This window comes from Poecilia formosa, unplaced genomic scaffold (assembly GCF_000485575.1).
Source record: "Poecilia formosa unplaced genomic scaffold, Poecilia_formosa-5.1.2 Scaffold352, whole genome shotgun sequence".
Lineage (NCBI taxonomy): Eukaryota > Metazoa > Chordata > Actinopteri > Cyprinodontiformes > Poeciliidae > Poecilia > Poecilia formosa.
In genome coordinates this window covers 417,396-429,123 of record NW_006800291.1, presented here as the reverse complement: position 1 = coordinate 429,123, position 11,728 = coordinate 417,396, and the positions used below count along the sequence as shown (strand labels likewise).

At 40.6% G+C, this 11,728-nt stretch overlaps 1 protein-coding gene across 13 annotated transcripts in view; it reads right to left on the bottom strand.

Annotated features, from left to right (window-relative positions):
* Positions 1–11,728, bottom strand: part of agrn (agrin) — a 593,620-nt gene that overhangs the window by 165,330 nt on the left and 416,562 nt on the right. For all 13 annotated transcript variants that reach the window (XM_016661973.1, XM_016661976.1, XM_016661975.1 and 10 more), the window contains 2 exons: positions 9,518–9,742; positions 6,259–6,465 (listed from right to left, as the gene is read on the bottom strand). In XM_016661973.1, coding sequence (XP_016517459.1) covers positions 6,259–6,465; positions 9,518–9,742 — 432 coding nt within the window. The remainder of the gene's footprint in view (positions 1–6,258; positions 6,466–9,517; positions 9,743–11,728) is intronic.

Here is an 11,728-nt window from a genome sequence, read left to right as displayed (position 1 = left end):
CTGACCTGGGCTACAGAGAAGCAGCACTGGACTGTTGCTCAGTGGTCCAAAGTACTTTTTTCGGATGAAAGCAAATTTTGCATTTTATTCGGAAATCAAGGTGCCAGAGTCTGGAGGAAGACTGGGGAGAAGGAAATGCCAAAATGCCAGAAGTCCAGTGTCAAGTACCCACAGTCAGTGATGGTCTGGGTGCCATGTCAGCTGCTGGTGTTGGTCCACTGGGTTTTATCAAGGGCAGGTCAATGCAGCAGCTAACAGGAGATTTTGGAGCACTGCATGCTTCTATCTGCTGAAAAGCTTTATGGAGATGAAGATTTCATTTTTCAGCACAACCTGGCACCTGCTCACAGTGCCAAGACCACTGGTAAATGGTTTACTGACCATGGTATTACTGTGCTTCATTGGCCTGCCAACTCTCCTGACCTGAACCCCATAGAGAATCTGTGGGATATTGTGAAGAGAAAGTTGAGAGACGCAAGACCCAACACTCTGGATGAGCTTAAGGCCGCTATCGAAGCATCCTGGGCCTCCATAACACCTCAGCAGTGCCACAGGCTAATTGCCTCCATGCCATGCCGCACTGAAGCAGTCATTTCTGCAAAAGGATTCCCGACCAAGTATTGAGTGCATAACTGAACATAACTATTTGAAGGTTGCCTTTTTTGGTATTAAAACACTTTTCTTTTATTGGTCGGATGAAATATGCTAATTTTTTGAGATAGGAATTTTGGGTTTTCATGAGCTGTATGCCAAAATCATCAGTATTAAAATGATAAAACACCTGTAATATTTCAGTTGGTGTGCAATGAATCTAAAATATATGACAGTTTAATTTTTATCATTACATTATGGAAAATAATGAACTTTATCACAATATGCAAATTTTTTGAGAAGGACCTGTAGTCATCTATGTACGATAGTAAAGAGAAATTCCTTGACAATTTTTCTTCAATAAGAAGTCCATTGGCTGCCTGGTAAATATTCAGACATCAGAAAAGACAGACACTCATACTGCGGCTAAGCTAGTTCTTGTTGTACTACTTATTACAAACTGCAGGTGTTACCATGGCTACTGGTAATGTACACTGCCTACTTCCAGCTAACAACCAGGCGGCTAACTTGGATTAACATCAACTCGTTACTAAAGGCTAACATGGCTAATGACCAAGCTAACATTAGCTTTTCAGTCTTAGCTTTACTTTATAAGAAAAACATAGAAGTTTGATCTTAATGCTAAAATGGAATCTGCTTTGAATCAATTCTGTGTTTATTTTAGGCCCAATAGTTTCAAACATTTGTTTCCCTGTTTGACCCACTTATTTAAAACTATGCATCAATGTTTTAGCTAACAGTTATGTCAACATGACATGACATAACTAATGAAATACTAGTTATGAGTATTTAACTAGTTGTGTATTTTTTAGCTCTTGAAGGTATTATGATAGCAATATATAATATTATTGTAGTCAAGCTAATAATTAGTTTAAAAATAAATATTAGTTCGCTTTTAAATAATAAAACCATGTAGTAAGTATCTTTAAATGTTTTTTTTTACTACCATCTAATGGTGAAGTGATAGGGATGCTGACATGAGTTTAGATTTATCCTATTGCATTAATTTGATTTGTCATTGTGCGCTTTGAGTCAGACTGTGTGACTGCTGTGTCCACATTGTGTTTATACTTCCTGTAAAGTTTTCAGTAAATACATGAAGGCGTATAGTTGACACTTTATCACTGACGTTCTTATTCAAACATTTTCTTCTTCATTAAGGTTATCATTTCATCACCATATGGAGCATGTCTACCATGAATGATGACATTTTCCTCTCTGTAAACTGAGATTCTGTGTCATTCCTGATGCACGACACACAACGTCACCGACCAACACATGCTCAAATTACAGTATGAATGGACAACGGAAATCATACATTGTACCATCAAACAGGGGTCACTGTGTCGTTATCTTCTATCGCCGCCATTCATTATGAGAACAGAGGCTCAGCACAGGAAACAGAGGAACGTTTCCCACTGAATACAGCGCTGCATTTCCTGACACATGAACCCTGTGCAGTATTAATGGAGTCCCAACAGGCTACTTTTTTTAGGAGGAGAAGACAAGCAAAAAGAAAGAAAAAGAGAGTTTGCAAATGCACATCTACAGAATGCTCTCACCTCCGCTTTTGCATGAATATCATCTGTGTGAATGTTCTACCAGCCTCAGCGGGCTCCGACGTCTGCCTCGTTTGATGTTTAATTAAAAGCATATCAGGAAGAGAAGGGAGCTTTGTCGTTTGTTGCACTGCTTTTTGAAAAATAAGCTAGTGTCAATAAAAATGCATTACAGAAACATACTAGCAGTTGCTGACAGCTGAGAAATACAGGAAGGATGAATGGAGAGGAAGAAAGTGGCTAAACAAATGAGGGTAGAGTGGTACTGAAACATCATTTGGCAGAAATAATCAAACAGGGGACAACATACATGTGCCGGCGCTGCCATTTTCACTCTTTAATTCATTCAGGCAGCCAAATAATGCAGATGAGTGGTGCTTGTTGCCGGTCCTGACGACTGCAGATAACTTTGGTTTCCATCTACGCCCCGATCTGCCTGAGGATGGAGCAGTGCTCCCTGATCATTTGGCGCCGCTGTCGCAACAATAAGCAAACATCCAATTCTTAGAGACAAACATGGTGCTGCGCGTCTGCTGGGTGAACTTCCTGTTTGAGGTAATGTGACACCACAAAACATCAGCAGATTCATCATGAAGCTGCAGCTTTTAGTGTTAGGATGCTTCCAATTCTAGAGGAGATTACCCACATGATGAAAGTGATTGGAGAAAAAAAATATTTTTCAATGGCTTTCTGTGACTTTATTAAAACATATCTATTTATTTGACTAATGCAGCTGCGAACTGGGTCCCATCAGGAAAACCATGCAAACCATGTCCTGTTACTGCTAATTCTTTTACACTCAGAATCAAACAAATACAAAAATACCAAAAGTACCAACTCCCTGACAGATTTTATTTACACTAAATGACAGAAAAGCTATTGGTTAAAGATAACCTGCATAAAACCAATGTACAAGGAAAAAAGTAATTCGCCCTACAGAAGACAATTAGGCCCACTGAAAACAAAACTAGACTTTTTTTCTCAGAATTCTGACTTTAGTCTTCTGACAAAAAATGTTTATATTTCCTTAGTGGTCCTAATCCTCTTCCATACCCCGCCCCCCACCCTACACTGAGCTAGTCAGATAATATTACTGCAGAAGTCTGCAGAAACAGTTAACTAGTCTACTATGACTTACCTGTAAACACAAAAGAGAGCAGAAGCTCTCTAAACTCATTAAATCAATCACTCCACATTTAAAGGAAATTCAATAACAGACTCTCTAACAGACACAGGATTCAATTTGAACCTGGAAAGCTACAGGAACCATTTCAGGGAGTAAAAAAGATCCTAAAATCTTCCAGAGATGCTCTGCAGAGGTGGCGAGTGAGAATGCAAATATTGGCTCAGTTTGCTCTGGGCTTCTTGTGGGGGATTTTCATCCCAGCCTCCCAGTAAAATATCTGGGAGTGAAGCCAGTGAGGCCAGGTTCAAGTGTAACAGCAGAGCATCCACAGCCGCTACAACAAACTGCTGGAGTTCTGCTGACCTGTGGGTTGCTCTCAACTCGGCCATATTCTGGATTCACTCAAATCCACCTGGTGATGACTCCAACTTTGAGACGGGGAATAATAAAATTTACTCATCTTTCTCAAAGTGCTGTTAAAAAAATATATTTTCCAAACTATGCTTTTCCAGTAAAGTCCTTTCTCCTGAGGACACCAAGTAAACAATCTCTTTTTTTTTAGTTGTAAAAGTGCAACTTCCTCAGAAAGACTAACGTTTTATGACAAACGATAGAAACATGTCTCACATCTCACTTGGATGTGAGACATGTTGAAAGGGTGTTAGGTATTTTGTAGTATTATCAACTATTTGTTATACTTTTATAATGTTCTTACCTTATGTACTTGTAACCCACGTTAAAATCTGACAAATAGGAATAAATAGCTGCTCAGTTAAAATCTGAATAAATACTTGCCCATGTTAAAATCTGACATAAATAANGGATTCCCCTTCGTGCTTTCTGAGTGGAAAGCATGAAGGGGAATCCCAAACACCTGACACGGCGCAACCCGAAGTCCAGCGGACATCGGAGATGATATGTGGAAACAACATTAATGTTTATTCAACATTTCATGAGAGGAATATCCACAGAAATGACAAAGAGAGGAGTTGGAGCCAAAATGCTACCGCAGTTGATAAACCGGTAACTTTTCAGCTGTTTATCGTTAACGTGACATAAATAGGTTATAATGATAAGGTTATTTATTCAGCCGCGTTCGTTTACTTTAAATTCACGTGTGATATAGTGTGAGCTGAGCATTACACTAAGGAAATGAGGAAGGGAGGGTCAGTGGAGAACACCGGAGTTGAGCCTTTTTTCATTCAGTGTCATCAATAGGAAGAAAAAGGCAGGAAGAAACGACAAAGCCGATCAATTAAAATAAGGTCGATAATTTTAATTTATCATGCTATTAATTGATTTATTGTTTATCGTGACAGGCTTTCATTGCTTTTATATTTTATTTCAGCCTTCTAGTCATTCCTGGAACTTGGTTAAATGAGTCATTCTTTAGAAATGTGGACGCTGACATTAGCATTAGCTGCTACATGTTTAGCATTGAGGTGCTATTTCAGGCTTCAATTGCTTCACTGCTAGGCCAGCTCCTTTAGCACAACATTCACACAACAATAGACTTTTCAATCAGATCGTTTTTTGAAGCAAAATTAACCCTAGTGAGCAGAGAGAAGCAGCTTCATTGTCCATCTCTGTTAATGGATGTCTCTGGTGCGTCAAGTGTATGGGTACCCCAGAAACACGCAAATACAAAGTTTCCACTCACAACTGTATATATTAAAAAAGGGGGAGGAGGGGGGAGGGTATTGTTAAAATATATGTAAATTGATCTAATTTTTCTTAAGGTGTTAAATATGAAATACTAGGAAGTATTTTATTGATTCTGCTGGAATTCTTTCAGTTTGTGAAATTTAATCCATTTGTTTCCACAAAGGTTTGAAGAAGCAGTCTGCACAGGGCCTGGAACAGCTGAAGTCAGTGGTTTGGAGGAGTGAGTGAATACTTTTGGTAATCTATCATCTCAGACAAAAACATTATATTTGTTCAGATAGCAACGCCTGTTCTGTTTTTGTAGAAGTGAGCAGGTTAGTTGTCATTTTTATGGCCACAGAGCTACTGGGAGTAATTAAAGATTTCAATTAAATGTTAAAGTTTTGGCTATTTTCATCTGTGGCTGCTTTTTATTTTTTGCACAGGCACAGTGGGTCTAAACATCTGTGGTCACAAATGGTAGAAAACTAAGAGCTCTGCATCGATCGGGTAAGCTGGTCGCATTTATCACACATTGCTGGTGATGAAGAAAAGGACTCTGTATGGCAACAGCAAGGTAAGGAGCTGATGCGCACCACAGCATGCAGCAATGAGAGGGTCAGAGGTGAGCGGCAGTTAGGCAGGCAGCAGCAGAAAAAATAAAAAGCTCTTCTTAGGAAATAAGAAACACAGAGAGAGAGAGCAGGAGGAGGGAAGGCTTCTCCAACCTCACAGGTCACATCTTTACAGGATGGTAAACAGAGGAACAGACATTAATGACAAACACATGGAGGCAGATGGACTAAGAGAGAGAGGGGTGAAAAAAAGGAAACAGTACAAGACCCCCTGCTGTTAGGTCCCCACGCAGCAAGGGGGAGGGCTTCACCCCTCTGAGTCCGCCTGATGAGGTCGACCCCGTGGTCCACCTACGGCCCAGAGGACCGGCCACGCAGACACACAACAAAGACAAGACTGAGGCACTGAAACAAGAAAGAATACTTTTAGACAAGACACAGAGACGAGGAGACCGGAGCGAGGAAGAGGATGAATGAAACATGAAGGTGGCGTTTTGGTTTGTTTGAACGAATGAAGCGTGACAGGATGAGGAGATGGATGAGAGGTGAAGGCACTGATACTTTCTAGGGAATGCATATATATTCTAGTTTATAGTACAGAACCCTTCACTCTCTGGAGATCGTCAAGCTAAGGAGCTCCAGAAAGTTCAGTCACACCCGCAGCCCGCCCAGAAGATTCAGACGGGAAAACAGGTAGCAGAAACACAGGAAGTGATGTTCGCCATCTGTGGGCTTCACTCACCGCAGGGCCCCAGCTGCTTGGTCCTGATCAGGCTCTTGCTGAGGCACTCGGCCTTGCGGCGCAAGCAGTTGTTGGGGAAAGTGCTCCCGTCCATGCTGCACAGCGGCTTGTAGGTCTCATCACACTCGATTGGATCACAGGAGCAGCGGGCGCCGCTCTGCTCCACCACACACACGGCGTTGAACTGGCAGTCTTCTCTGCACACCTCTGGAAGCAAAAGAAAAAATGATGAAATGAACCGCTAACAGAGCAAACTGACTTCTTCTGGTGACCTGGACTTAATGCTTCTGGTTTTCAACCCCATTGGTGACCACTGGGAAACGCTCTGCATTCTCTGGTTTATTTTCTTTACAGATTTGTTATATAGTCTGTACAGATGCTGATAAGGCTGGATCTGGCAGTGGCGTGACGGACTAAAAGCTGCAAAGGAAAAGGACAACGACACAAAAAAGAAAAAAAACTATATTCAGAACTGGGAAGTGTTGAAGCATTGCCAGCAGTGTGAGCGGCCGAACCGCTGGGAAATAAATCAGTTTTTATCCAAACGGTAATAACATGTCAGGATAGACTGATGTCACCAGTGGGGTGTGGAAACGTTTCTCTTTCAGGAGCAGAGGTCAAACCTTCCAAAGAAATACAATAAAAACATGAAACCAAAACTTTTGTTTATAACAGGCAGCAAATAAAAAACACAGAGACCGTTCTGTGAGTCTGATTAAAGACATTTATGAAGAACCAGATGGCTTTTAGTAGCAGAAATATTTTATTCTAGAAAATACCAATGTCATATCTGGACTTTCTACATAAAATCATGATAAAATTACATAATATAATAGATGGATGGATGGACAGACGGAAATGATGGAACTTTTTAAACTGGGTTAGTTTGGAGAACTAAATATTTTTCATGCTGTGTTATCTCTCTGACTAACTCAGTTTCATAAAAACTTTTCTCTACACAAATGATTCAACCCAAGCCCCCCAAACCATTAAACTCAAAGTTCTTCTATAGCTTTGAAGATAAAGTTTCCCAAAAAACTTTGACACAAAAACCCCAACCATTAGTCATAAAATAAAATTTTAGGGTTTGAAATTAAAATCAGACCATTATATTAGCAGGAATTTGCAGAAGGAATTAGGAGAAGCAGAAGGAATACTGGTAATGTGACACGGCACATTTGCTACTGAAGTGAGAAAATCCAATTTGAAGGGCGGCCTCTGTTCTGGAGGCGCTCACCACACTTCCACGTTTATTTCACTCCTGATCAGTGGATTAAATTTGTACAGCCATCCAATTCCTTCTCCTCTTTTCTTTAAAAGCCTGTCATGCCACATTTAATTACGCCGCCACTCTATCCGAGTGCGAGGGCTACACGGATGTGCAATGTCACGGTTACAAGGCGAAATGGCCATTTTCATTAGTTACCAATTTGTAATTTGCTTTGGGATATGATTTCATGGATCTGTGTTTCAAATTGAATTATTCTTTTATTTGAAAAACAGGGAAGCACAAACGTGGAAGGGGTTGGAGGAAATAACTCATTCACTTGCTTACATGCGTGAACCTGGTCACACAAACACGAGCCAGCAGATCTGCTGTGGCTGAGGTTTATGCGCCCTGCAGCTTCGTCATCTTATCAGGTAGAGCAGGAAGCATAGAATGTCAAAATCTGGATATCAGCCTTCAGTTACAGCCTGAACCAGAGGACGCCCTGTGCTTAGATCCATTCTTGTCTCTGGTGGTATCATAAGGTCTTAGTGCGTTAGTGTTGCCGCATGTTATGGCTGTAAACCTGTGCAGCAGTTCCCCAGCGAGGCTGCGCTGACAAACACAACGGCGAAATTGGATTTCCTCCGATGGCTATCAGGCGTACAGTAAAAGCTGACAGCTCTTTGTTGACTGAGGCTTAAACCCCGTGTTCTAATAGCAAAGATAACAGCCCTGGAGGCTTTTATCAGGCAGGACTGGAGGCCCGTGATACAGCTGAGATACAGCGCAGACCCCGTGACCTCACCATAATTTACCTCCAAATCAGCCACAGGAGCACACCAACTTCTTCTCATAAAGTTTCAACCTTCAGTTTAACTTTGGGAAGGACAGATTTACTGTGCCTGGCAAAGTATGCACACCTCTTTCATCGTTGTCACTTTACTGTGCCAAAATATAAAGCTGCAGCATGTAACTTTTACAAAAATATAGTTTTTTTACACTTTCACCATGTTGACAGTTGCGAGATATTCTGTGAAAACATTGATCTCCTCCATCTTCTCTCTGAGCTGCTACTGCTGTCTGAAGAAATTCACCAAAAACAACCAATCAGAGCAAGGAGGGGGGGGCTTATCAATCAACCTCATGCAACAACAGGATCTGTTAGCTGCTGGTTCTGATTGGTTGTTTCTTGTCGGCTCTGGGAGAGTTGGGAGGAGGTGGAGGAGATCGAATTTATCACACACAGTCTCTCATATTATACTGTCACGACAAGAAGTTCAATAGATAAGGGAAAATAACTATAAAGTTTCAAACTGCAGCTTTAATGTGATTTTATGTGATAGACCAAGACAAAGACAAGATGAAAGAAAACTTTTCTGTTACAATTAACGTCTGAATAGAGGAAGATGCATTTCTACTCAGACCCTTTACTATGACACCTCTGTAGACTAACATCAGAAGCAACTTTATTAATGTAAGTTTTTATTCACAGGCTTTTTATTTGCATCTTTGTGTTAAAATCTATGCAATCATTTATGTTAAATTAATATTAACTGGAGCTACAATGTAAGGGCTTAGATTACAGCACATTCATGCCTTACAATGGCCTAGTTAAAGTTCAGATCTAAGTCCAAATAATAGTTGAAATTGATGTTGATAGCTATTAAAACAACATGCAGCTGTAATTACAGGAACATTTGTTTTCACAAAGTATTACCTCAGAGAAGCCTGAAAACAAATGCAGTCTGCTTTTTAAATTTATAATTATTTACTACTTTGTTTCTATCAAATAAATCCACATGAAATGGCATGAAAGCTTGTAGGTTTAGAAATGTGTAAAAGTTCAGAGGGGAAATGAATGCTTTTGTGAAGCTGAAAGTTGTTTTCTCCTCCTACAACAATGGCTTTGTAAACATTTGTTCATCATGAGGTGATTCACACTCCGTCACAGAGATTAACAAAGAAAAAAATGAGCAAAATAAGTGCAGGGTTTGTCCTGACATGCAAGCCCAGTTGATGAATCTGACTGTTTCAGGCTGTTCCTCTTACCCAACTTTCCACACGCTCCGGCGTGGATCTTCCTGAGGCTGATGCCCTTCTGCACGCCGGTGGCCGTCATGGCGCACTCACTGGGGTAGGTGTGGCCGTCGCTGGCGCACAGAGGCTCGGGTTCTAGTTGGCATGACTCTGGTGGTTTGTAGAGCTGCGGCTGGCGCGTGACGGCCTGGACTCGGCAGATGGTGTTCAGGCTGTTCTCGCTGTCTTTACACGGGTCTGTGGAGGCGGAAACATTCAGGAACAGGTTAGCATGTCAACAGTCATTACAATACTGCTGACAAAACACTTCAGCTGCCGACCCAAAGGCAGCACTGACATACTCAGCAGACTGAGAGTGACTCTGCTAGTTATGGACCAGTAGAACTACTCCGATCTAAATGACCGTATTTATTAGTGGTTTTAATGGTAACTGATCAGCATATTAAATATGTTGCTGCTCTTTGGTCAGAATGAGGGCTGCGCTGCTCAACCTTCACAGTTTTTAAAAAGAAACTAAACTAGCTGAAAGAAAAGCAGTTACCTATCCATCCATAAAGTCTGTCACAACTTACAGCAGAGGGTCTTACATCCTGTTTTAATGCTGATTCTGTCTGTTAGTTGTTTTTGTTGATGTTTTACTTGTTTTAGTAAAACTGTGTGTGCTGCGTTCTGTCCTGTGACTTGTGCAGCCACGTGCTTAGTTTTTTGTTCTTACTTCTCTTTGGACAAAGGATGAAATGTAGCTATTGTGCATATTTACACTGTGATGAATATGGTAATGTTGATTAATGTGCACTGCCCCAATCAAACAAATTAAATTAAATTTAAACATAACCGTGTCAACTGTAGTTTTAAAACAGCACTACCTTAATTTAATCTTTAATCCCCACACAGCCAATAATCAGAAACCAAATGCAATTTTCTAATGATAAATTGTAGGAGATTTGCACAGCCAGCTCACAGGCAGTGGGCAGGAATAGGTGGGGGAAGGGGCAGCACTCCATCTCCATTTTTAGCAGGACTGTAAGCAAGTGTCATACTACCTTTAACTCTATCCAATCAGTAGATCTGAATAACTTACATTGTAACAAACTGGGACTGTTTCAGTGAATGTTTGTATCATGGAAGCAGCAAAGAAGAGAAGAAAATATCAAAGAAAATGAAAACATATATATTTATTGGATTTATTAACTTATTATTGAATTATTAACAAATAGCCTATATTAAGGTTATGTGACCTGTATTAAGATCTATGAGATCTTATTTCATGACATGGAATAAGATCTCATAGAACAAAATCTCACCATATTAAGACTGCAGGTTTTTCTTAATTAAAGTCAGTCTCACAAAGCACTATATCTGCTTACTATTTTAGTCCAAGTCATTAGTGAAGGCTCCAAATATTACATTGAGCTTGTTATGTCGTATCTACATTTGAGACTCTTATTTTGAAGTAAGACAGGAAGTAGTTCTCTAGTTGTTCCCTGATTGATTCGGCTAATAAAGACAGCGCCCCGGGCTAGTCAACCACACTCCATTAACCTTATTATTATTAAATTATCCCTGACAGATAACTGTTAGCATCAACCATTAGCACAAAGCTAGAGAATATTTCAGTGTTTTTTAAAGGAATCTGGACTGCAGTTTAAAATGTAACTATTGTTAAGGTCTGGCTCTTAAACCATAACAAATTAAAGGGAAGCAATGCATGGGATAACTTAAAATGGGATTTATTTAACAAAAATCATAACTAGTTGGGGAGGAGAAGGAGAAAGGGGAGAGAGTGGCAAGGAAACAGAGAGAGAGAGAGGAGTGTCAGGGGGACAGAAAGAATGGGCTTCTTAAACTGGGTTTGATGCCATTCTGGAGACACTGGCCAGTTGCCTCCACTTCCAATCAGCACCAATCAAGAAGTCTAAACCAGGGACGTTAAAGACCCAGAGGAAAGGCCTTGGCACATAACACTATTTAGACCGGTCTAACTGGACCCTGGAGCTCCACCGATAGAAGTTTTCTGGCTGATCTTCAAAAAACCTGACCTACCAATTCTGATTTTGGCCAATTTATCTGAAATGTCGCTAAATATAGAAAGAAAGTCCCTGAGTTGCCAACAGTGAGGTGACTTGATGATTTTTACTGCAAACGTTTGGACATGACATGGTGGGTGGTGTTAACCTGATGGGGGTTGTTAACCTGATGGGGGTTGTTAACCTGATGGGGGTT